This window comes from Sceloporus occidentalis, unplaced genomic scaffold (assembly GCF_023333645.1).
Source record: "Sceloporus occidentalis isolate IW3139 unplaced genomic scaffold, rSceOcc1.0.p SCAF_4, whole genome shotgun sequence".
NCBI classification, from domain to species: Eukaryota; Metazoa; Chordata; class Lepidosauria; order Squamata; family Phrynosomatidae; genus Sceloporus; species Sceloporus occidentalis.
In genome coordinates, this window is record NW_028316984.1 from 177,630,639 (window position 1) to 177,657,706 (window position 27,068).

At 43.5% G+C, this 27,068-nt stretch overlaps 1 protein-coding gene across 1 annotated transcript; it reads left to right on the top strand.

Moving 5' to 3' along the window:
- The first annotated feature begins 3,103 nt into the window (after positions 1-3,103).
- On the top strand, positions 3,104-27,068 carry CCDC197 (coiled-coil domain containing 197). Its single transcript, XM_089523169.1, has 9 exons — positions 3,104-3,204; positions 13,624-13,669; positions 16,532-16,711; positions 17,624-17,781; positions 18,394-18,485; positions 22,004-22,176; positions 24,844-24,954; positions 25,933-26,049; positions 26,701-27,068. Exons 1-9 carry the CDS (start codon positions 3,104-3,106, stop codon positions 26,851-26,853), a joined length of 1,131 nt encoding a protein of 376 aa, XP_089379295.1. The 3' UTR covers positions 26,854-27,068.

The following is a 27,068-nucleotide window of genomic DNA, read 5'->3' on the forward strand; positions in this document are numbered from 1 at the left end:
AACTTTAAACTGTGTGGGAGATTTGCAATTAGCACAAATTATGATGGTTAACTAGAATCATTTTCTTTCTGCTCTTTGAGATTTCATCACTTAGCTCCCTTTAAATGATTCCACTGATTCCAAAGGGGTCACACATAAAAGGAGACACTGCTCAACACAAATGTAGAAAGAACAATCTGATCTCACTAGTAAGTCTCTTTTATTCAGGTTCTGAGTTTGATTTAGTAAACTGTAATTGAAATCATTCTATTTAGACTTCCAGCCAGTCTGTTTGGTTCTTGACCCACCTTCAGCAAAAGGAGCAAAATGGTCTCTCCTTGTAAAGGGGAAACCCCTAAAATAGCACAACAGGCAACTGGAATGCCATCTATATCTCACATGATCTTAAAGAAATATGCTATAATATATCCACAGGGGATTATTTTCCACTTGAGGTTCAGCTCAGTGCCTTGGCTCATGTGCACTTTATGGAAATTTCTGCAATGCTAAGAACTGACTTGGCATTCTAGCTTACATACCACATGATCTGGACAGGATTTCTCTTCCCAAGATCTAACTCTAGAAAGAAGGGCATACCTTGGATACCTTTAGTTTTCTTTTTAAAATTAAAGAGATCATATTTTAGGTCCCCTGCAAATGGGAAAAGAGACATAGGCAAGAGAGTCAGCAGGTTTTGTAGTGGGGAGAGTGTGCAGCATTTCTTCAAATGTCTTTGTTCCATTACAACTGCTTTACCCTAGAACAGTGGGTCCCAACCTGTGCTCTGAGGAGCCCTTAGCCCAGGTGCTTCGCAGCCACTTCAGGAAAATGAAAGAAATAAAAATTGAATGAAATTAAAGAATAAGAAACAAAAAGTAACACTGCTCCTAAACGCCATTAACTTGTAAGATATAGGGTAGGCCTCTTAGGGTCTCTGCCATAGAAACTGATTCTAAAAAGGGCTCTGCAAGTCAAAAAGGCTGGGAACCCCTGCCCTAGAAGAATGTTCCCTCTGGATAAAGACACAGGGTTTCTTTCTCCTCTGAATTCTTCCATTTGCTCCCCTCCCCACCAGCAAGCATCAGCAATAGACCTTCCCAGAGCTTCAAGCTCTGAAGGAGGACATTTTCAACAGGCTGCAAAGGGCAATAGAATAGTCCCATGCTATCTGTCCAAAAAGAGAGGTGTGGACATAAGCCACTATGGAGTTTGTAACATGGAAGGAAATCAGGGGGGAAATCGTGGTTTAAATTGTCGTTATCCCATGAAAGTCACGCGATTGCGGGAAGATTTTTGCATGTATCACAATTAAGGAGGACTTATCCTGGCAATAACCAGGTAATAACCAGCACAAATCATTCACGGGATTTCCTCATGAATTATTTGTTTCTGGCTATTGCCTGGTTATTGCTGGGATAAGACCTTTTTAATCATTACATTGTGTGAAAATCTTCAGCATGATCGCACAACTTCATGGGATAATGACAGTTTAAACCCACAATTTTCCCCATGTGATAAAGCCCTAACACATACCAACTAAATGCCCTGATTTGGCAGGCACAATCACACAATTGGTCCTCTGTTTTTTCAGCGGCTTTTAAAATGCCCCAGTCTCTGTCTTTCTTTCTGACTTATGGTTACTCTAAGACTACTCTGTCACAAGGTTTTCTTGGCATGTTTTTTCATAGGGGGTTTGCTGTTGCCTCTCTCTGAGGCTGAGAGACTGTGGCTTGCTCCAAGGTCACCCACTGGGTTTTCTTGGGCAAGCAGGGATTTGAACCCTGCCCTCCTAAGTCATAGGCTCAAGTCATTATGTCATACTGGCTGTAAATTGACTTTAAAGTGCAAAAATATTTTGCTCTCTACTTATCAGGGGAGAAAAGAGATGAAGATGTGGAAGCTTGCCATTCCTAGTAGGCTCAGGCAAAAACATATTGCTGCAAGCTTTTCTAGATCAGTAACATCTTTCCCTGTTTTCCCTGATCAGTAACATCTTCCCATCTTGACCATACTTAGATGCTGATTGATCACAAATATCCTGGTTTTTACCTGTGAAATGTTAAAGGGTATGCTGCTTTAGCAGAATATGCCAGAGACTAAAGCTAAGACCTTCTGCATGTAAAGCATGCACTGCAGCCATTGTATCATAAGTTAACTATCCTGTTTCTCTTGAAGTACAGTATTAAACTTTTCCAAGTACACTTTTTGTTTTAAAAAAGTTCTACTGTTGTTGTTGTTATAATTATTTGCATCCTGCTATTACTCCAAAACTGGGACTCAGAGTGGCTCACAATTTAAAAGAACAGTACAATTAAAAACATACAAAAGTGATACATTAAAACAGAATGAAATTATTACAATATTAAAACAAATCACTCATTAAAAGAATAAAATTTTGTTAAAATATAATTAAAAAATAAAAATAGTACACTTTACTGTTTTACTGCTTTACACTTCTGTTCCTCCTCTCAGGCCACGGTGACCAGACATCCTCCTTTTCCTGGGCATGTCCTACATTTCAGCCTTCTGTCCAGGAGGAATTCCAAAATGTCCTCCATTTTGAGCATGAGTAAGAAGCATGAATTTATATTTATATGGGTGCTTTTAGCTTTTATTTTTGCAATGCCCTATATTTTTCTTTAATGTCTTATATTTTGTGGTGCCTTGTATTCCTTAGTGGTTATGAAATCTGGTCACCCTGCTCTCAGGCTACTCATGACAACTCCAAATGGATGACTTAACCAGGTTAGTTTGTGTATAGCTATGCTGTAGCAATGGGGAATTTTCCTTGCACACTGGGGGGGCTTGATCCAGACTCTGTGTAGCAGTTGCTAAGGGAACATGGATGTTCTCTCTTCTTTCCCCGTGCAAGAAGATCACTTTAACAAGCCAGGGAGCTCACCTCCTCCCTTACAGAACTCTATTTCCAACTTTGAAATGAGATCTAGGTTTGCTGGAAGGACACTTTTTATTTATCTGCTTGTGCTGAAAAGCTGTTAAAAGATATCACTGGTATCCCTCTTTTTTAAAAATCCTCAAAAGAGAAATTGCTTGGGATCACAGTACACAGAAATTTTTGCAAATAGAAAACAAGCATTCTCCACTACATTATTGTCAAAGAAACATGGCTGCTCTGGCAACAAGAATGGACAGTGGTCCTCAGTATTTTCTGTGGATGGAAAACAGGAGAAGAAATGATTTCGTAACCCAACAAGGACAAGACAGGTAAGGTAATGATTAAGATGTCTGTCAACTTTTTTGCAGGCAATCATACTTATTGATACCTGGTGGTAAACACAGAATATTCAGAGTTTCCAATGTATTCTAAACAATGATGGGTATATTTGGTAGAGGAAAAAGTAAGGGATCTTCAGGGTTCTTTCCTTCCTCACTGGTTTGATATATTTCCCTCCCATCATAAGCAGTGAGGGAGGAATTATTTGCATTAGTTCTAGTGGTAGCATATATTTCTTCTTGCATTGGGTCCATGGCCAGAGACCTGGGAGACTCCCTAATCCATCCATGTTACACTCCTCATTTCCCTCTTTTTACCACTCCTGGTATCTGAGCTCTGGTGTCATGGAGTTGAACAACCATTCCTATTTCCTTCCTTCATTAATTCACGTTAAAGCAATTTAAATTTATTTTTTTAATTTTATATTTATATTTTTTTAAAAATTGAAATAATAATAATAGCAATAATAATAAAATTTATTTATATCCCACCTCTCCCTATGGATCAAGGCAGGTTACAATAGCACAAATACATCAATAAAATACATAATACATACATAACCAACACTACATAATCCCCTATTCCCCTACATTGAAACAAAAACAGCAACAATATAAAGTACAGATTAAAATTAGTTAAAATAGACAAAACTGAAGCAAGACATCTTGGGGCAGACAGGGGCTATCCATGTCAGTGTAACAGGAGGTCAATCTGGAAGGTCTTTAAAAGTCATTAAAACAATTTAACAACTAAAATGAAGTAAAACAAGAAAACCAAGCTATGTCCTCAATAAATCCATTGTGCTTAGTTGAAAAGCCAAATTTAAGTTGGTGCTGAATGAAGTGAAGTGTTGGCTCCAGTCAGGCTTCCAGACAGAAAGTTATATCCTGGACTTCCTAGTTCAAAAATTGTGATATCACAGTTGGGAAAGAGCCTCCTGTTGGTCAAGCCCAGGCTGCATCTGCATTGAAATAAATAAAAATAAATGTAGCAAAGAACTGCTGACAAAATGTAAATTTGTGAGGGTAGGGTGGAGTTAGGTTCAGGCAGCCATTCTTGGTAGGGTTGCAAGAATGAACACTGGAATTGACTCTGTACTTTAAGTGGTTGTGTAAAAAAGGGAATTTCAGCAAGTGTCCTTGTTACCTGGTTGTGTGGCAAGCAGTACATACGGAAATTTTCTGTTCTACACTTCCATTAAAGGTACAGAGAACTGTCTCCATTTTTCACTCATTTTTCAACCCTAAGTGAGAAGTGGGACATTTACAAGCATTCTATTTTTGCAAGCAAAAAGTTGAAGGTTATAGACAAGATAACAGAATTGCCAGGTTCCCCCTGCCCCCTTCAACTTTCTGACATACAAAAAGGCAAAGTACTGAAAACTGAAACTGGAAGTGGCAGGGAAGGAGAGATCATGTCAGATTCCAGTGGGATAAGAATGTTCTTTCCTCCAGAGATTGGAGCTGGCAGATTTGGGCCCCATTCCCATTATGATAAGCTCCGGTATATGCCCCTCATTGCCACTGGAAATCGATTCTGATCCTCATTGGATCGATTCCAGTGGGGAAAAAGCGGACCAAACGTTTAAAAAATGGGGTATCCCGACACTACTGTGTTGGTTTTTTGGCAAGTAATAGATTCTGATGTGATTCCAACAGATGGGAATGCCAGCTCAGAATCAATTGTGACAAATGACAAAGGGATGTCACCATCCCTTCACACCAGAGACACCCCCAGTGCTGGGTTGTTGTTGTTTTTTTGTTTAAAAAATAAACATCGAAAAATCACCCTATTGCTGAAGCAGCCACTTGAAAAGTGTTTGCTTTAGCAATCTAGCGATTTTGCGATACATTTTTTTAAAGAAAAAGGGGAGGGGATTCCATCCACCTCCTCCTCCTGGGACCCTCGGTCTTGCCTCCATCTCCTCCGGTCTCGTCCTCCGTTTTGTTGTCACCGTCCACCTCCTCCTCCTTTTTTTTCACCATGGCATGGCTCTCCTCCAAGGCTGAGAGAGTGTGCCTTGCCCAGGGTCACCATCCAGTGGTTTTCCAAGGCAGAGACTGATGCGAGGGTGAGGAAGAAGGCAAGGCCCCTGGAGAGCACTGAAGGGGGGGCGGAGGCAGTGGGGGCCACATGGGTTGAGTCCAGGAGGGGCTGGGTGTGAAAGGAGGCCAGAGAGGCTGCTGGAGGCCAGCCTGATGACCCCACCACCAGCTTCTGGCAACCCTCATTCTGAGGCTGGCCTGGCTCCCCTCCCCTGAACCCCGGTGAAGGTTGGCCTGGCTCCCCTCACCCCCTCTCTGTGGACCATGGCTGATCGAGCGACTGCCAGGACAGGAGGAATGTTACCTGGTAAAGAGCTGCCTGGGAGAGAGCCAGCAACAAGGCAGGAGGAGGTTTCGCCTTGCTCATTCAGCCCTGGAAACCCACTGTGTAGCGTTGGGTGAGTTATGCTCTCTCTCAGCCTCAGAGGAAGGGCACAGAGCCAAACCTCCCAATTTGGGCACCCCTGGGGATGAGGCCAGATGGGCGGGGGTCTGGCTGAGGCTGGCCATGCTCGCCAGGAGCCCCTTGCCTCATTGCCCAACTCCCCCGCCACCCTGGACTGGCCTCTGCCTACACCTCCCCCCCCCCAGTGGGAACGACAACCGTCCCAAAAAAAGAACCAATCCCACTATTTCATAGTGGGAACATGGGACCTTTTACATTCGAACCTCAAATCAGAGCGAGGACAAATCAGGATGTGAATTAAACCATAAGTGAGAATGGGCCCTTAGATAGCTATATTCTCTCTGTTCCTGGGAACTGGGTGCGATAGCCACTTGAGCAGAAAAATCTCACGTGAGAACTTTCAATGCAGCACTAAGGTAGGCTTGCCATATCCCGCCTGGGGGCGGGACTTTCCCGGTTTGGGGCGGGGCCACATGGTTCCACCCCGGTTTGGCCCCTCCCCAGGACCTCCCCCCCCAGCAAGGCCCTGGAGGCAGCTCCAGCCCTCCCCATGGCTGTGTGCCACCCTCCCCGCCTCCCTGCCTGACTTAGCCTAGAGAGCAGGTCTTAAAGACATCTGCCACTCAGAGCTATTGCCAGCCCACTTGGTATATATACCCTGCAAAAGGCATTACTTTCAGGTTACAGTGAGCAAAGAAAAAAAGGCCATCAATCGTTCCTGTTTCCCTGGGAGTCTAAATGCCTCCTCATCTTTTAAATGTATAGCACTCAGTATTGTTGTAATTCTTTATCACAGGGTCGTTTTTGAGGCCCTAAACACCTTTCCTTGTAATATGCAAATTTCTCCCGAAGCTAGGGTTGCCATATCCCGCCCCCCCGGTGGGACAATCCCGGTTTGGGCGGTGCCATCCCGGTCCCGGTCCGGTTTGGCGCCCAAACCGGGACGGCCCCGCCCACCGCGGTCACCTCCGCCGCCGCCGCGGCTCCAAGGCCTTTCTGAGGCCTGGGAGGGCTCTCCGCGGTTGGAGCTCCAGCCGCGGAGACGCTCCCTCCCGGGCCCCAGCGAGGTCAGGGAGGAGGAGGAGGAGGCGGCCGCTTCCCACCGCGGCGATCACCGCGATGAGGGGCGGCCTCCGCCTCCTTCCCGGCCTGGGAGCCGGCCGAGGCTTGCTCCCAGACCGAGAGGAGGAGGAGGCCGCTTGCCACCGCGGCAATCACTGCGATGAGGGGCGGCCTCCGCCTCCTTCCCGGCCTGGGAGCCGGCTGAGGCTTGCTCCCAGACTGAGAGGAGGAGGAGGCCGCTTCCCACCTAGGCAATCACCGCGATGAGGGGCGGCCTCCGCCTGCTTCCTGGCCTGGGAGCAGGCCGAGGCTTCCTCCCAGGCCAGGAAGGAGGGGGAGGCCGTTTGCCACCGCGGCGATTGCCGCGATGACAGGCGGCCCTGGCCCTCCTTCCCGGCCTCTATGGAGGCTTGGGCCTCCACAGAGGCCGGAAAAGGGAGTGGGGGCCGCCCGCGATCGCGGCGATCGCGGCGATCGCAGGCGCTCTCCTCCCTCCTTCCCGGCCCCTATGGAGGCCCAAGCCTCCACAGAGGCCGGGAAAGGGAGTGGGGGCCGCCCGCGATCGCGCCGATCGCGGCGATCGCGGGCGCTCTCCTCCCTCCTTCCCGGCCCCTATGGAGGCCCAAGCCTCCACAGAGGCCGGGAAAGGGAGTGGGGGCCGCCCGCGATCGCGGCGATCGCGGCGATCGCGGGCGCTCTCCTCCCTCCTTCCCGGCCTCTATGGAGGCCCAAGCCTCCACACAGGCCGGGAAAGGGAGTGGGGGCCGCCTGCGATCGCGCCGATCGTGGGCGCTCTCCTCCCTCCTTCCCGGCCCCTATGGAGGCCCAAGCCTTCACAGAGGCCGGGAAAGGGAGTGGGGGCCGCCCGCGATCGCGGGCTCTCTCCTCCCTCCTTCCCGGCCCCTATGGAGGCCCAAGCCTCCACAGAGGCCGGGAAAGGGAGTGGGGGCCGCCCGCGATCGTGGCGATCACGGGCGCTCTCCTCCCTCCTTCCCGGCCTCTATGGAGGCCCAAGCCTTCACAGAGGCCGGGAAAGGGAGTGGGGGCCGGGAGGAGGCTGCTTCCCACTGCGGTGATCGCCGCGATGAGGAGCAGCCCTTGCATCCTTCCCGGCCTGAGAGGAGGCCGAGGCTTCCTCCCAAGCCAGGAAGGAGGAGGAGGACAAGGTTTTAAAATGTAGGATCTTTAAAAAAAAATGGTCCTACATTTTTAAGCCTTGTCCTACATTTGTCCCAGTTCGGAGCTCCTCATTTATGGCAACCCTACCCGAAGCTGACCAATGGGAAAGAAGCAATCAGCCCTCCCCTTGTGTTGGTTTTCAAGGGCTTGGAAGGAAGAGATTTTGCCTTGCAAGTTGCTGGTAAATAATAGAAGGCTTTGGGGTAGCAAAGGCTGCAGAAATAGTTTGACCCCCCCCCCTTAAACATCCATGGCTCAGTGCTATGGGATTCTGGGAATTGTAGTTTCTTGTGGCACCAGAGCTCTTTTGACAAAAGGAGACTGAATGGAGGCGTTGCCTGGCTGGGGGCAGAGCCTCTTGCCAGCAGTGAGAAGGCTGCGATGATGAGGAAAAGCAGGGGCTCCTCTGGTGGTCCTGGCCACTTCCCTTGGCTCCCTCCCTCCTCCTCCTCCTCCTCCTCCTCCTCCTCCTCCTCCTCCTCTCAGAGCTCATTCACACTCCCTGGCTTTTCTCTCCCCCCCCCCCCCTCTGCACTTTGAGACCCCTTTAACTGCCAAAGCTCAATGCTCTGGAATTCTGGGGTCTGTGAGGCATTTGGCCTTCTCTGTCAGAGAGCTCTGGTGCCACAATAAACTACAATTCCCAGGATTCCATAGCACTGAGCCCTGGCAGTCCAAGCAGTGTGTTTTGGACACAGAGATCCTCCAAATGAATCCAGTCCCTAGCTTTTATATCTCTCTCACACACTGCAGGAATAATAACCCACTGCTACGGAATCCTGGGAATGCGAGTGTTTGGGAGACATTGAGACTTCTCTGTCAGTCATGGCTCTGAGGCCACAATAGACTACAATTCCCAGGATTCCCCAGCACTAACCCAGGACAGTTAAGTCACTCTCGAACTGGATTATTTCTTCAGTGTGGATGCAGCTTTGGTGAGGAACTCTGGGCATTTCAGTCCAGCATTGTTTTATTTCTGCAGTGTGTTTTGGACCAGAGACAAGGTGACCAGGCATCCTCCTCCTTTTCCAGGACATGTCCTCTTCTGTCAAATTTCAAAATGTCCTCCATTTGGATCATGGCTAAGAAGCATGCATTTATAATTACATGGGTGATTTTAGCTTTTATTTTTGGCCATGTCCTACATTTTTTTGCTTGGGTGCCCTACATTTTGGGGTGAGTGCATTGGTCACCTTGGTCAGATAGCTTTCCAGAGGTTTAACTGCCATTCTGCTGTGGAGCTGGAACAGAGCACCATTCCCAGAATTCCATAGCATTCAGCCGAGGCAGTTAAAGTGGTCTCAAACCAGATTATTTCTCCAGTGTAGATGCAGCCCAAGCCTTTTGCCTCTTTTATGCCTGAGATTTCAAAGCCCAGCCCTGGCACCACAACAAACTACAAATCCCAGGATTCCATAGGATGGAGCGATGAGAGTGAAAGCAGTGTGGCAGCAGCCTAAGTGTGCTTAATGCAGTTCTTAACATGGTGCATCTCTTGCCTACAGAGTCTCACAAGAGTTTTTTGTTTGACAACTTGTACCCATTAACTCCATTTCATGTCTCCTTTATTTAGTGGGGAGGAATACAGACAAAACAAGTCAAAATGAAGAAAAACCAAAGTCCCTTGACCAAAGGGTTTGGTTGTGGAATAAGCCTCTGAAATATGCAAGAGGCAATGTTAAAATAAAGCCATGATCAATGCCCAAATGTGCTGTTTGGAATGGGGAGAGGGGGGTGGCCAGAAAGGGAAGTACATTTCTGTGATCTGTCTATGAATAATGTCAAAATGTCCTCCATTTTGATCATGCCTAAGAAACATGGATTTATATTAACATTTCTAAAAAAGCCTCAATTTTTTCTCGTGTCCTCCATTTTTAAAAAATGTGTCCTACATTTGAAAATATTGTCCTGCATTTGTCCTACATTTGTCCCGGTTTGGAGGTCCTCACTTATGGCAACCCTACACTAAGGAAAGTTTCAAATAAATAAATAAATAAATAAATAAATAAATTCTAATTAAGAGTGGCAACTTTAGACATTACTGACTCCAATATTCATATAGTAAATGGGAAAAACCCAGTTCATAGAGTGTGGTTTTTTTCCTGATGGCTATTAAATAATTTTCTGAGCGTTCTGTTTGGTGCCCCCTGAGTAAAATTGTTTTTAATTCTAAATGTAAAGGCTGCTGTTTCAAAACAGACATGCATGGACACAAAAATCCCCATCAACCCATGTACTGAAACAGTGGTTCTTGCAAGGAGATTGGACAATAATACTGAGTGAGCACTGAGTGCATGCTGACATTGAGGAGCTTATTCCATTAATAAATAAGCCAGTTTACCTCTTCTGGCTTGAATTTAGGATCCAGAATGTTATCATACCTAAATCGCCGCCTATCTAGCCAGGATGCCACCATCTGGATGCATCCCCAGTCAAAGCCTCACTCAGCCAGCACTTATTTGAAGTTGGGGAACTTCTGACTTCAAAAATTGTCCGACTGAGCAAGGCTTCGGCCTGGGATGCATCCAGGCAGTGGCATCTCAGCTAGATAGGTGGAGATTTAAATATGATAACATCATGAATTCAAGCCGGAAAAGGTAAACCTTATTTACTAATGGGATAAGCTCCTGAGTTTTCCTGGCATTTTATTATGCATGAAAGACATAATTTTCTGTATTTCCAGAAAAGTGTTTTCATTACCAGTGATCTTTGTGTTGCCAGGAAGGTTGCAACTATTATGATACAACTGTATCCTGTACTGGAGGATAATAATGATGCTTTACAACTGTGTTTCCAAAGAGTTGAGCATTACAGAGCTTAATCGCAACCAGAAGTATACCCATAACAACTTATGTCTAGAAGGCATGACAAATAAGAGGCTGGCAGAGGCTGCTCTCGCTCACAATTTGGAATGGCAGATCAGTAAGGTCTGATTCCCCAGATTTAAAAACCAACACCTGAGTCCTTTTGATGTCTCGGGTGGGTCCTTGTAATGTCATAAAGGTGGGTCAGGCAAGGGTTGTCAGGCAGGTGGGCTGGACTGCTTTTGTGTCAATTAATATGAGGGCAATGACCCCCAAAACTGAGTAATTCTCAAATGACCTCATCTTGAGGCCTTGCTATTCAACAACAGAACAACACACAGATTAACACGGAAATCACTCCTCCCTACACAGGGTCACACAGTGTGTGTGTATACACACACACACACACACCATTCTCTTTCATGCCAGCATTCTCTGATGACGCCAGCCATAGATGCTGGTGAAACGTCAGGAATAAACTCTTCTAGAACATGGCCACATAGCCCGAAAAACCCACAAAAAACTATGGATGCCAACCATGAAAGTCTTCAACTTCACATTATTGATTCAGTATATATTTCAATAGATTGCTCAATTAATGGATGGATTAAATTTATTAAATTTATATTAGTGGAAAACAAGATTCTAAAGATCTGATTTTTTAAAAATGAAGATCTGTATGGAGAATATTTGGCCATTCAAATATTGTTGGGCTGTAGTTCCCATCAACCACAGCCACATTTGCCAATTATCATTATGACAAGGATGGTGGGAGTTGCAGATCCATGACATAGGGAAGATCCCATGTTCCTTTCCCCATTTAAGATAATCCACATAGGTCACAGAAGAGATCATCTTACAAGAGATGTTCTCACATTGTTCCTCACACACAAATGAGTGCTTCTAGGTCAGAAGGAGGAAATGACTGCTAAATTATTTATTTTAAAAGTGGCTAGTATGCAATAGGATTGTTCCACTGACAGAAGTGCCACCATCAGTGGAACTGCATGGGAAGATTCTCCTTTTCCTAAATTTGTTGAGGAATGACTTAGAAAGTTGGGTCTATATAGCCTGGAAAAGAGACGATTGAGAGGCAACGTGGTAATCACCTTTACATATCTAAAGAGATATCATGTAGAAGGTGATGTGAACTGGTTTTCTGATGCTCCAGAGACTAGAACACAAACCTATGGATACCATTTACAAGAAAGTCCACCTAAACTTCACCCACTGCAAGCTCCATCTCCAGGGAGCAGACTGGTGCATGCATGTGTATGTGTGTATGCGTGTGTGTATGGATTGATGTGTGTGGGGAGCAGCATAGGGAGAGGGAGCATGTGCCATCCAGGAAGTCCCACCCACCAGAAGTCACATCCTGGAGGTCCTTCGCCAGAATCCCACCCTCCACTAGGTGACACCCAATGTGGGAACACCTCTGACTATAATGTGATACATTTGCTTCATTTTAACCCAGGATAGCTGACAAACATACAGAAATGTCTTATCTAAATCATTTAAATCCTTCTCAAGGTTCCAAAGAGGTGTCACCATTAACATTTTCCCACCCAGGCATTCAAAATTTTCAAAAGTGGTCCCATGGTGGAGAGAGTAGACAGGGTTGGTCCTTCTTTTATGTTCTCCTGGGACAGACTAAGCTGTCATCTTTCACCATTCAGAGAAGGGAATCGTTCCTTTTTTATACAAGAGTTAAAGTAAAGTTCTTACATTGACCAGTCGATAGGTTGACCCAGATTTTGGGGGGTTAATTTTTTTTCTAAAATTTTTAGACTTACACATGACTATATCCAGTATTTATTCTTGGATGTCAGGGGTTGGACTACGTGGCCCAGTTCTACAATTTTTTTTTATTGTCCTTTCAGCACCAGCTGCTGGCACACCTTCAAAATGCATGTATCGTGTTTTCAAATAGTGTGGAAAGCTTCAGGGAGGGTAGAGCAAGATGACAATTTACATTGTACTAATGGTTGGGCAGTAGTGCAACATTAGATTTAGTCCAATAATTGTCTCCTTGGATCAAGCAGGGATAAATATCTGTAAATGTCTATCTCAAGGCCTTTTTCCAAAACATAAGGCTGCTTTGGGATAAAGCAGGGAGGTGTCATGGAGAAGCCATTGTGATGTTTCTTGCTATTGCTACTACCTGCTAGATTGTGCTCCTATCAGTGCTGTCAGCTTCAGAAGTTTTTTGTAGGAGTTTAGACCTTGGGCCCATAAGGAACATGAGGTGAGGACAACTAATTTTGTGCCTTTTCCAGTGTCGGTTTTGAGAAATACCCAATCATATATCAGTGGTGGTGAATCTTTGATCTTCCAGGTGTTCGGGGGCTTCAATCCCACCCACATGGTCAGTGGCAAAGGACTGCAGAACTGCCAGGTTTGCTGACAAGATGAGATCTAAATTAAGCAATACTGTTACATATAGGGTTGCCAGAGCTCAGGTTTGAATCTCTGGTTTTCATCTTACCCAGGCAGGTGACTAGTGTGCAAATTCTTCAGTTTTGATGGGCTCAGTTTCAAGAAAAGGGAAGGGGATGTTATCTCTAATCTCAAGGGAACTCTACCACAAATGCATAGATAAATAAGGTAGGCCACAAGGATGCCACAGTGTCCTCTGGTGTAACATCCAAAGAAGAAAAGAAAGTTGCATCAGGAATACAAATACCATTGAGAAAAAGTGGCCTAAACCCACAGTATATTCTGCTCTCAATAACCTAGCCCTTGGAAATCAGGATGATGCTGACCTAATTAGCTCCACCTCTTCATCACAGCTGTCATATCTTGGTCCTGCCAGAGTGTGACAAAATATTGAGGACTGCAAGTTATATACAAATAACTCTTTTTAGAACCTAATGAGGGCCCATGAGAATAAAATGCTGCCATTATGTTTTACAGGGAAGAAGAGGGCGAAGACGTCTCTCGCATTCCCATCGTTTGTGAGGTTAGCTGCTCTTCCTTTGCTTTGTAATTCATGTTCTCAGATCAGACTGCCAGGTTTAATATTGGATGGTATTTCTGTTTCTTTTCTTTTTTAAAAAAACATGTAGAAACTAAAAGCTTGCAGAAGTTAATCAGTTCAGCTTAAACAGCTAGTGAAACTGCAACTGGTGTCCTGGGTAGAAAATTTTCTCCTTATCAGTAAAACAGTCTCCATTTTCTGAAGTGCATTTTCACTGCAGGTTAAGTCTCTCTTATCTGAAATGCTTGGGACCAAAGGTGTTTTGAATTTTTGAATTTTTTTTTAAATTCTGGAATACCCGTATTTGCATATATGTACATAATGAGATATGTTGGAGATAGGACCCAAGCCTAAACACAAAATTCTTTTATGTTTCATATGCATCTTATACAGAGCCTAAGGGCAATTTGATACAATATTTTTAATAATTTTATGCATGAACCCAAGTTTGGATACATTGAACCACCAGAAAGCAAAGGTGTTATTATTTCAGGCATCCATGAAAAAAATGGTTTTGGAATATGCAGGATTTCAGAATTCTGGATAAGAGAAACTCAGTCTGTAAGCTTGTTTTTATGGATATGTGCAGTGGTGTAGTGCAGCCAGGGCTCACAGGGTCTAAGTGCTTTTTTAATTAACAGACAATGTGATGTGGTCTCATTCTCTCTGTGTGCCTTTCATTCACCTGTTGACCTATGGCAACTCCATGAATTTCAGTGTTTTCTTAGGCATGAAATACCTAAGAGGATTCCCTTACAATTCTGCTTTTCCTCTGAGTTTAGCTACAATCCTCACAGCATCTAAGAGGAAAGAAGATTTCCTTGGTAGCAATATATTGTTCTGAGCTTTCCCAGTGAGGATGGGTTGTGTCATAAGTCATTCCCTAGAGTCTGATGACTCAGACAGTGGGGGGGGGGGGCAGATTGCCAGGGATCTGTAGCTCCTGATAATGAGGCTATATCTGATAACGAAGATAACAAGAACTTGGAATTGAGGAAAAGCTGCACCCCAATAGGAGGCTGCAGATGCTGAAGATCAATTTCCATTATTCATCGAGCAACCACAAGACAAAGATTGTGCCTCTGTGTGTATTAACTTTTGTACAGATCATGAAAAGCTATGGTATGGTCTTAAGTGGATGTGCCACAACATTTGATTATCCTAATGTTCAACCTATACTCAGGACAAGAAGCTATTTTTATAATAGAATATGGAAAGACAAAAACAAACTCATGCTGAATCCAGACAAAAGGGAGGTACTTACAGTAGGGCCCCCCAAACCAGGTATAGGGTTGCAACCTCTAGTCCTAGATGGGGTCATGCTCTCCACAAAGGACTGTGTTCGCAGTCTGGGGGTGCTCCTAGATCCGTCGCTTCACATGAGAAATCAGGTGAATGCGACGATCAGGAGCGCCTGTTATCAGCTTCGGCTGATATGTCAGCTGCGCCCTTTCCTGGAAGTAAAGGACCTAGAAACTGTTGTACATTCACTGGTAACTTCACAACTTGATTTCTATAATGCGCTCTACATGGGGCTACCCTTGTGCCTAGTCCGGAAACTTCAACTAGTGCAAAATATGGCAGCCAGGCTGGTCGCTGGAAAAACTAGGAGTGACCAAATAACACCCGTTCTAATACCTCTTCACTGGCTGCTTATTAGTTTCCGGGCACAGTACAAGGTGTTGGTTATAACCTTTAAAGCCCTACATGGCTTGGGCCCAACCTATTTGAGGGATCGCCTGCTCCCATATAAAAGTGCCTGACCGCAGAATGACTGCCCCTCACATCATGTATTAGCCCACCGCTCTGTCCTCATCATACTCTGTGTGTGTGTATTATTCTGTTTTAATAGATATTTTATTGTAACATGTTTAATACTGTTTTAAGGGGGAATTTGGGACATAATGTTGTAAATGTGGATTTTAATATGTTGTGAGCCGCATTGATTGTCTAGTTACAGAAAAGTGGGATACAAATAAAAGTTTTATTTATTTATTTATTTTAAAGACAGAATGGTTTTCAATCAGAAATGGGGCCAGGCAAGGTGACATTCTATCACTATATGTGTTCAACTTGTATGGCAAAAATATAATATCCAAAGCAAAATTAGTCTCAGAGGAAGGAGATAGGAAAAAGCAGGTCCTTTTTGTGCCCTCGAAAGGGCGCCATAGCCACCGCTTGCAGCTGCCCCCTTTCGTGCCAAATCGGGGCTGCAGCAACCTCATGGAGGAACACCATGATGCTCTCCACACAGTGTGTGGCATCATGGTGCCCTGGGGGCAGAGTCAGGGCATGCGTCATGTGGACGCAGCATCATGACACTCCTCTGGGACTGTGTCCAAATGACATAGTGCTCCAGTAGCCATGAAACAGGCAAGGCTATTTCTTTCAGCATTTGGAAAAAAGGGACTGCTAGCACTAAGCAGATGGTATTGCCAATGCCTGCCTTCTGTGTGGCTCCTTGAATTCAGGGTATTCTGGAAAGGCTGCCTTGAAAAATTGCCTTTATGACACTGGCAGCCATACCAACCATCTACTTCAAAGAAGTTTCCATGAGAATATACCCCCCCCCCCGACTTTATGGTGGGAAGATGGGCAGAAGCATCCATTTCTGTTGCTGTAGTAGAGAAGAAAACAAATTTCATTGATGGCACTGGGCAAGGTTTAAGGTCCACCCTTAGATGTATTCATTTTTTCTGTTTCTTTTAAAGCAACAAATTTGTTTTGGTTTTAAACTCTTGCCAAGCAAGATTATAGATGTTCTTGGGGAACATTCACAGCTGTGCTGAAAATCTGCCTCTCCTGTTTTGGCTGGCCTTTATAGACATAAAAAATGCATTTCAGGGCTCCACCAGTGAGATTATGCAGCAGCACAAAAAAGCACTGCATAGATTCCAGCTTTTGAAGAAGAAAAAAGAATGTGACCGGATTATTGCAGAACTGAATTTGAAGAAGGAAAAATTTAAAGAAAAGTTTGAGCAGCTGGCACTGCGAAGAGAGGAACTGAACCAAAAGGATGATAATGTAAGCATAACTTTACATCTGTGATGAGGGTGCTCAGAGGTTCGCGTGTAATGTAATTTTGCATGTTATGGTAGACTATATTTTGGTACTGTGGGAAAGAACCTAGACAAACCTCTGGCTTACATGCTGTCCCCGCATCCTTTGGTGAAATTGTGAGGAGATTAAAAGTGCTGGGTTTCCTTGTTTGTTTGTTTGTTTGTTTATTGGATTTACACTTCACCTTACTCCAAAAATGGGACTCAAGGCAGCTCACACTAATATTAAATAAAAGAAAAGAATTTAAATAAACCACAATTTCTTTGCTTTGGAACTCTGCTTAGGGTGAACAGTAAACTCTGGTCAGAGTACAGGCAGAAATATCCAGTCTTCTGAGATAAAGTGAAGTAGAGGAAAGAAGCAGTTACCATGTTGGCTGGTAATGACATACCCTCCAGTATTTCACAGATGAAAACCAGGATTCATGTGGCCGAGTAACATCAGAGTGTGATCAAGATGGCAAAATTCAAAGACACAGCCATGTTAGTCTGAAGAATCAGAATGCAAAGGGATCTTGTAGACTAACCTTTGAGGCTGAAAGAAAGAACTGGAAGCATGAGCTTCCATAGACTTCAGTCTACTTCTTCAGATGCAGTTAGTCTCAAAGGTGCTATGGCAAAAGTTATTAATGAGAAAGAACACACAAACTAGAGAGAGGTTGCAGCAGTTTGCTCTTGCCTGAATCTATTGAGAAGGACAAGACTCCATCCCTCTTGTTCTCTCTATTGTTGAATTAATTGTGTCAAGGAAAAGGGGGGAAATTGGAAGAGGAGAGAGAAGCATATTTTTAAAGCATTTCTCTTCCTGGGGTCCCACTTTTAGGTAGTGAGCAAGAACAATGCAAGAATCAGTAAGTTCTCTCTCTCCTTTGGTCAGAATAGGGCTCATGCTCTTGAATTTGAGATATACCTTAAAGAATGTGAGCAGAAGAAACAGCGTGCTATTGCGAAGTACAAGGAGGAACAGAAAATTAAATCAGTAAAGATGCAGGAGATACATGCACTGAAACAGGAGCTTAAAAAACTCAAAATCAGGTATGTGATGATCTCCTATCAGCTCAGAGCATATAATTCTTGGAATCCTGCTGGTGCCTTATGCATGCATAAGTTCCCTTATGGAACCAGACATTTTTGTCCAATGCACAATGTCTGCATTCAGTTCACAGTCATGGAAGTGGAGTTGCACATGCAATGCAACTGTGCATAAAGATGCACATTCTTGGCCAATATGCATCTATGTGCCCTGCTGGAACTGGTAATACTACATCTTTCATTGCTACATAACCCTAAAGGAGACTCCATGCCTGTGTCACCTTCCTACCCCCACAACTTCTGCATGCTTTTAAAAAATTTATCTGCCTGATAAAGGAGTGCATAAGCTTCCAAAGCATGCACATAGAATTTTGTGGCTTTTTGGTTAGCCTAATAAAGATATTCTCACAATATGGTTCAAGGTACAAAGGCTCTTTTCTTATGGACCTTTCTCTTTAACATGAAGTTGGGCATGTCTGACACTGGATGACTTCAAATGGGAAGACTGTTCTATGTAAAGGGAGGATAAACTGTGATTCCTTTAGGGTGAGACACCCTGAACTAAATCACCATTAAATATTTGAGGCATTCTGAATGTCTTGTATATTCCTTCAGACAACAGGCGCTACAGAAGAAGATGGTGAAATACAAAAAAATTGAAGATTTCCTTCAGAAAATGGCAGACATGCTGCCTTCTACTGAATATGGTGAGTACAGTCTAAATAATTAATGGATTTCCTTTTGCATTAATGCCTTATCAATAAAACACATTTTAAGAATCATTTGGGGGTGTTTTTTCACTACTCCTGAAAGGCCAGGTGGCTGTGGTGGCCAGTAGTGCCTTTGTCTATTTGTCCAGTGGTACACTTTACTGGGGAAGCAGATCTGAAGATCCCACCCCATCTCGTCCATCCATGCCTGGAGGAGAGTAGTGAGAAATCAGATAAGGGTCTGATGGTTGACTACCTCAACGACTAAGACCTCCAGAGGAGCCTGTTGGATCTCAGCAGATGATGTAACTGCTTCACATCTTGCTACAAAAACATAGCCAGATGCTTCTCCAATTCCCCCTTCCCTTGTTCTCCACTAGGCATGGATGTTTAGGGAGGGGTGTTGTAGTGGCACTATTGTAAAAAGCATTTGTATTCCATAAGGCATTTATAAATTGACTGTCATGGTCTTTTAATGTTGTGCTGTCCTGTTTTGTCAATTTGTTTATGTGGTATTTTTATTGAATGTCGGTGGTTTTAACTTCACAAACTGTTCAGTTACTTTTTAGATTACTATTATATTTCCTGTAGCTTGCATCTATTGTTCCATGTTCTAATCTCTGGAGCAAGCTTGCTCTATCCTCAATGTGACTCTCCTCCAAATACTTAAACAGGGCTAACATATCACCTCTAAGCCTTCTCTTCTCCAGGCTAAACATACCCAGCTTTCTAAATCTCTCCTCATAAGGCATGATTTCCAGACCTTTCACCATTTTGGTGGCCCTCCTCTGCACACGCTCCAACTTGTCAACATCCATCTTGAATTGTGGTCCCCAGTTGACACCTGACCAAAGCAGAATAGAGTTGCACTATTACTTCCCTTGATCTAGACACTATGGCAGGTTACAGACTGCCAGAAAGTACGCACGGAGCGCGTACTAGGGTTAGGAAGGGGCAGTGCTTCCACACCCCCTAACCCTAGTACGCGCTCCGCACATAGAAAATGGTGGCAGCCATTCCACATGGCCGCCGCCATCACTACGTCACGACCGTGCCGCCTCCAAACGAGGTGGCGCGGTTGTGACGTATTGGGGCTGCGCCTAGGGCGCCCTTTCCGCAACCCCGGAAGGAGCTCCGTTTCGGAGCTCCTTCTGGGTTTACGTCGCTGGGTGCAGCCTTCAGACGGCTGCACCAGCAATGCAGAAGAGAAAGGGGCCAAGTGGCCCCTTTCTCCTCCTCCCTGCCGTCGCCGGGTGTCCTTGGGGCTTGAAGCCCCAAGGACACCCCTTTCCAGGCCGCGGGGAAGCGGCCTTTTGCAGCTTCCCCGCAGCCTGGAAAGCGGCGGATCGGGGCCTCGGAGGCTGCCGGTCTGGCAGCTGAGGCCCCAATACAGCGGGGAAAGGGGCGGGTGCACGCTGCCCCAAACGGGCAGTGTGTAACCCGCCATACTTCTATTGATGCAGCCTACACTTCTACACTTCTATTGATGCACACACGGGAGTGTGATAATTGCATTGGCCTTTTTAGCTGCCGCATCACATTGTTGACTCATGTTCAACTTGTGGTCTACTAGGACTCCTAGATCGCTTTCACATGTAGTCCTGTGAAAGCGATCTAGGAGTCCTAGTAGACCACAAGTTGAGCATGAGTCAACAATGTGATGTGGCAGCTAAAAAGGCGAATGCAATGCAACATGTAGTCCTGTTAAGCCAGGTGTCCTCCCATCCTATATCTATGCATTTCATTTTTTCTGCCTATGTGCAAGTACCTTATATTTCTCAGGAGATCATCACACAGGAAAAAAGCGTCCTTCTCCTGTCCTTAAACTGTGTTAATTGCATGATCGGAGGGAAGAGTACCACACCCCTGCATGCTTATCCCATTCTTCTCCCATTTGTAAAGAGTAATGGATCCATCATTTTGTATTAACGGAAACTCCCGTTAACACAGTTTAACGACAGGAGAAGGATGCTTGCTTTCTCTGTGTGATAATCCCCTCACTGTTGAAATTCATTTTGTTAGTTTTGACCTAACTTTCTAATCTATTAAGGTCATATCTTCCCATACAAACTTGCAAAAGTCCAAATATCTACAACGAAATACCTTCTCTTGGTCCTGTCACCATCACAGGCTAGCTGTGAAGACACAAAAGAGAGCCTTCTTGGTCACTTCTCCCACCCTCTGGAATGTTCTTCCATGGGATGGTAGGCTGGCCCCATCCCTGCTTTCCTTTCACCAGCAAGCAAAGATGATTTTATTCAAGCAGGCTTTTAATATATAGTCGCCCCTCCTTTTTCATGGGGATTCATTCCAGACCCCTTGCAAAAATGGAATTTTGCTTATATTCAAGCCCCATTGGCTTGAATCTAGGCACAGGGGTGCGGGGGTACATGCCCCATTCTTTCCCCCTCCATTCGTCCCTCACGCAAAAGCGAAGGACACAAGTCTGAAGACCATGAGAATGGACAGAGTAATGCATAATCATTGTCAGGGATGGTTTTATATGGGGTGTGTGTTCCAGTTATATTTTTAACTTTTTAATATTTTAACTAATTTTATTTTGTTTTCAGGTTGTTGATTTTAGTTGTTATTTTCAGTTTGTATTGTAAAGTTTTAAAACAGCTTTATCTGTAAGCTTCCTTGAGTCCCTTTCTGGGAGAAAGGCGGCATTTAGAAATGAAATTAAATGAAATAAATAATACAGTGGGTCCTTGGTATGCACTGGGGTTTGGTTCCAGGCCCCCCATGGATACCAAAATCCATGGATGCTTAAGTCCCATTATAAACAGCATTGTAGTAATATGATGTCCCTTACAGTAAATGACAAAATCGAAGTTTTCTTTCAAAATTCCTCTTAAATGCCTTTAGATGCCCTTTAAAATAACTTTTTAAAAGTAAGACCAATGATGATATTAGCCTAATAGAAATTGCACCAATAAAATAACTGGTGTTCCAATAATTAAATTCCTTTATTTAGTCATTTTTATAACAAACCCAGTAACATGTTGCAGGTAACAAGACCTTGCTTATAGCCCATTACATCTGAGCTCTACACTTGAAGTGCACATATACTTTTTTCTTGATTTGTCAATTTTGAGTCCTTTAAAGGGCTAATTGCCCTTTAAACACACATTTGGGTCCCCTTAATCACAGTCTGATGGGTATTAGGTGAAAGTCAACATTTATAGAATTTGGAAACATTCAATATAAATCTAACGTTGAAATGTTGGCTGATGCAGAAATAAACTGAATCACTCTGATGTAGTGGTTAAAGCACTGAGATTTGGGAGATCCAGGTTCAAGGCCACACAGTGTCATGAAATTAGTAGCTCAAAGTTACTCTGTACTCAGTGTTTCTCAGCCTGACTTGCTGTGAGTATAAGGGGAAAGGAAAACAGCCAGATATGCCACCTTGAGTTTAAGAAAAAGAAAGATGTTGGTGATTATGATGATGCTTTTTTGATGTATAATAAGTTTTCTATGTATAGTAAGATTTCTCTTCTTTCCCACTGTAGCCTATCTGAGAAATAAGGAAGAATCTATAGTTAGAACGCTCATAAAAAGGCATAGGACACTGATGACCGAAAATCGAAACTTGCTGAAGCATTTGTCTATTCTGCAATATGCCCTTGAGGAAACCCGACATGAATTTGCAGTCTTACAAGAGGAGTACAACACTCAAAAATATGTAATGTTGACAACGTTTAGTTTTAAGCATCTTGCTCCAGTCCTTCCCTTTCAATTTCCCTCATTTCCCTTGTTTGCTTTAAGGGCTCCAGATCATGGAAGCTCTTCAACTGCCTTCAACTGATGGTTACAGAGCCCTATGTGGACCTCTGATTAATGTGTCAAGACCTGAAATGTTGCTAGATTCATGAGGATGTTCAAAAGCAAGGCCTTTGTCTATGTTCTTGGCGTGTTACAGACTGCCGGATTGCAGCGGTCTGCTGCCACCGCCGCTTTCACCGTCCGGGAGCCGCAGCCTTTAAACGGCGCGGCTCCCGAACGCTGCCGAGAAGGAGCGCGGAAATCGCGCTCCTTCTGAGGCCCCGGAAGAGGCGCCGCAAAGCGCAAGGGGCGCATTTGCGGCGTCATTTCCGGGGCGACACGTGCGGACGCAACGCATCCAGCACGTAAAGATGGCGGCGCCCGTGTGTATAGGGCGCTGCCATCTTTACGCCCTCATCACGTGCTAGGGGTGAGGCCGGTGTGGACACTAGGTCCTCGGCCAACCCCTAGCACGTGACGGGGGCGTATTAAAGGCCCATCTATAATGGGCCCTTGTTTCCATTTTAATCCTACATGTGAGCAGATTAACCGTGTGTGTGTGTGTGTGTGTGTGTGTGTGTGTGTGGCCACACTCAGTTCTGTTCAGAAGTATCAGTTGCATACAGCACTCATGCTGTGAATACTAGGATTTCTTTATCCCAGATTCCTTCTGAATAAAGTTTGGTTGTTGTCATGCCACAAGATATCAGAGAGAATGTGGCTTTGGCTTGAGTAGTAAGGATCAGGGGGGCCTTCTACACTAAACAGTGATAATGCTATGATAGCATTTTAACTGCAGCATCTTATGGAATCATGGGATTTGAAGTTTGGTAGAGACAATTAGAATTATCTAATAATAAGGTCATTTGTGGGTGGAACATCTCTTAAGGAAAAGGCATTCCAAGAGAAGGCTATAACTCTTTCACCCCAGGTTGGATATCTCTCATATATTCCAGTGTGCCCCTGTTGTTGTTTTATGCCTTCAAGTCATTTCCAACTTATGACAAACCTAAGGTGAACCTATCACCAGGCTTTCCTGGCAAGTTTCATCAGAGGAGGTTTGTCATTGCCATCCTCTGAGGCTGAGAGAGTGTAACTTGCCCATGGTCAGCCACTAGATTTCCATTAACAAGCCAGGATTTGAACCCTGGTCTCCAGAGTTGTACTGAATGCTAAATCACTACACCATGCTGGCTCCAAAGTATGGTGCAATTAAGGGAACTGTTTGTGAGTCATGTTTATCAGTGAAAAGCATCTATTGTTATCATGAGTAAGAGTCCTGGAGGGGAATTCCTAGTAGCCAAAGGCTTGCATGCAAATAATAGAGCATTGAAGAATTAGGTAAATTTCTTTAAAATAGGTTTGAATAATTAAGGCATGGATTCTGCTGACAGAATAAGACAGAATGATGGATACCATTACAATATAGCAATATAGTGAAATGGATTGCATCTACTGGCCATTTGACCATACTTATGGATCCAGGTACCAACCCCCAATTTGTATGGTTGGCCTTTTGTCTGAGTTTATCCATACCCACCGAATTTCACAGATGAAAACCAGGAGCTGTGTGGCCAAACAACACTAGAGTGTGGTCAAGATGACAAAAGTTATTAATGAGGAAAATGACACAGTCTAGCAGAGGCTCGAGTCTACAGAAAACAGCAAGATTTCACTCTTTCTCTCTCACCTCTTAGCTAATTGAGTGCAAATTACTTGCAAATTATCAGTCCTGAGCCTCCCATGCTAAGCATGAAAATGTGAAAGGAGCTTCTGCAAGCATTTTAAGACTAGTGCACATTTTGATTTACAAATTTTGATTTGTTGTACCCCATTCAGCCATACCTGCTGAATAGACCATAGGATATACTGTATTTATTTAGCAGGCTAAATATTGTCTTCTTTAACTGGCAGCAGTCCTTTAATTATCTCAGGTAAAGGTCTTTTCCATCACCTGCAACTTGCTCCTTTTTAATGGAAATGCCAAGGGTTGCAGCTGGGACATTCTGCTTGCATAAACATGTGCTTTGCTACAGAATTGTGGTCCTTTCTCACAACCAGCCATTGGTTCCATTGGGGTAGAGAAAAGAGGCCATACTACTAAAGAGCTCTCTTGTATCAACAGAGGATGTTGATGTTCTGAAAAGCAGGGCAGTACTTTTAGGTTTAGGGAAGCAATGCAACCTTGAGAGGAAATGTGCTGCTGTTTCCACCCAAAGGTTCCTTAAAAGGTCCAATTCATCCTTACCTTCTTCAGTTTGTTTTTCATTTAACTATCAGACAACTCATTGATAATATCCTGAAGACCAAATAGTCTCGTCTAGTGGTTCTTAAACTTTGTTTTTCCAGATATTTTGGGACTTCATCTCCCAAACTTATTGGGCATGGTTGCTGGAATTTCTGGGAACTGAAGTCCAAAACATTTGGAGGGCCAAAGATTGAGAAGCACTGATTTCGATTACCATATCTATAAATTCTTTGTGGACATAAGTGTTTGTATAGATGAGTGCAAATCACATGCAGAGAATAGTTTATGTACAGCAATGTACAGCCTATTCCTAATTTTCGATTTTATGGTTTCCCCTAGATGCTGATTGCCAAAGCTTCTGAACTTCATTCAAAGTGCAGCATGTTACAAGACAAAAACATTACATTGTCACAGGGTTTTAGCAGTGAAAAAGATCAATTCACTTACCAAGTAAGAGAAATTTTGTGTGTGTGCTTTTCTTTCTCAGCTATATTACTGTCCCCCAACCTCCAGCATATTTGAATTCAGAACAGAGTGGAGGCAAATGGATTTGCGGTTGCATTTCCAGAACTATAAGGTGAAGACTTCAATATTTGTACCACAGTACGGTCAGATAGATAGTGCTTTCATCAGTCTAAATGTTAGCTAGGGGGCTGATTGTGGTGGGTGGAATAGTTAACAACAAATGCTTGCTAGGGCCTGTGCTAACTGGTTAAGGCTGATAAAACTACAGCCAGCCCTTCATATTTACAGACTTTTTTTTTATCCACAGATTCAAGCATCCATGCACTGAAAATATTTTTAAAAATATAAATTCCAAAACACAAACCTTGATTTTGACATTTTATATAAGAGACACCATTTTATTATGCCACTGTATTTAATGGGACTTGTGCATCCACGGATTTTGGTATTCACAGGGGCTCTTAGAACCAAACCCCAGTGAGTATCAAGGGCCCACTGCATAAAAATCTCTCCCTCCAGTCCTGGAAGCAATTTCAGAGATTGTGTGTGCAAAATGAGGGATTTTTAAGGCAACAAATCTGCAAGGGGTTGCTTAAAGAAGTATTTAACAGGTGGGCAGTTTACCTGAAGCATAATAGATGGATAAAAGTAATGGCTGATTTATCAGTATGTCCGTCCACCATGTATATTTCAAAGCTGGATGGGAAATAGGCCTATGCTGCTAGCAGAAATGAGGAAGCCAGTATGTCTTCTCTTTCATCATCATAATAATAATAATAATAATAATAATAATAAAATCAAATTTATTTGTATCCCGCCCCTCTGAGAACAATCAGGGTGGCTAACAAAGTTAAAAATACAAAACATTCTTATTTTAGTTCTCTCTCTTGATACAAGCTGTCTTTTTTTATGTTTGATTCTGTAGAGTTAACAGAACCAAAGTTATCCATTTTTTTTTTACAGAGTAAACAGTTAAGCAGTATGGTGATGGCAATCTCCAGCCTGGCAGAACAGTGCTACTTAAGGAATTATGGTCCTTTGGAAGAAATGACATTGGACTCCAAATTGGACATGATCCAAGTAAGATATATTGGTATAATTAGGAACAATTAAAATCTAACAGGTTGAAGGATACAGTTCAGATTAAGAGATAAAACATTTATGTGGGTTCTCAGAACATCTAGTAGTTGTAGACACCCATTTTTATTTTGTGCAAGTGTAGATTCCAACCATTTGATCCCTTTTTGTAACCAGTCACATAGTTAGACAATCCACTAGCAGATACACAACTTGTTATACTTTCATTAGGCTAAATGTTGCTTGTGTGTTATTTGTGCTTGTGCAACCATTATTGGAATTTCATCACCGCTTGTAGTTTTTCTGCTAGCCTTAGATATAATAACAAGTAGCAATAGCAATAGCAAATACATTTCTATACCACTTATCGATGAACTAGCACTTCCTAACATCATTTTAGTTTGTTAGCTCTGACACAGTTTTCCACAAAGTGATACCTCCTGTTATTTTAGACTAAAACTTCCATAATACCTGACAGATGGCCTAGGTGACTAGAACCTAAGACAATTGGAATATAAAGCATCTGGAAGATGCCAATTTGGGAAAGGTTACTGTGGAAACAAAGCATTGATTGCATTCTATAAACAAAGCATACTATTGCTTTGTTTATACTATTAAATCATTTTAAGAAATGTTTTCTTTCTCTGTGACCAGGAATACATTGTGGAAAAGAAGGAGATCAAAGAGGAAATGATGCCATTAATTGGAACTGCAAAGTCATCCATTGCTCTTTTTAAGGAACAAGTTCAAAGAAAGAAAAATATTTTAAAACAGCAAACCTTATATCTGGAAGAAAAGATGTCATGAGTGATGGCATACCAGTAAAATGTCTGACATATGCAGAAGCACCACTGAATGGACCAGGGGGATGTATTTCCTGTCTTATGTAAGTCTCCACAGATGGAGGTCAATACATTGCCAAAAATGCTTTTATGGGTGGAAAACAGGCCTTTCATGCTGGATTTTTGCAAATATGGTTGGATTCTACAACTTTCATGCTATTTTCTTTGCTTAAGCAACAG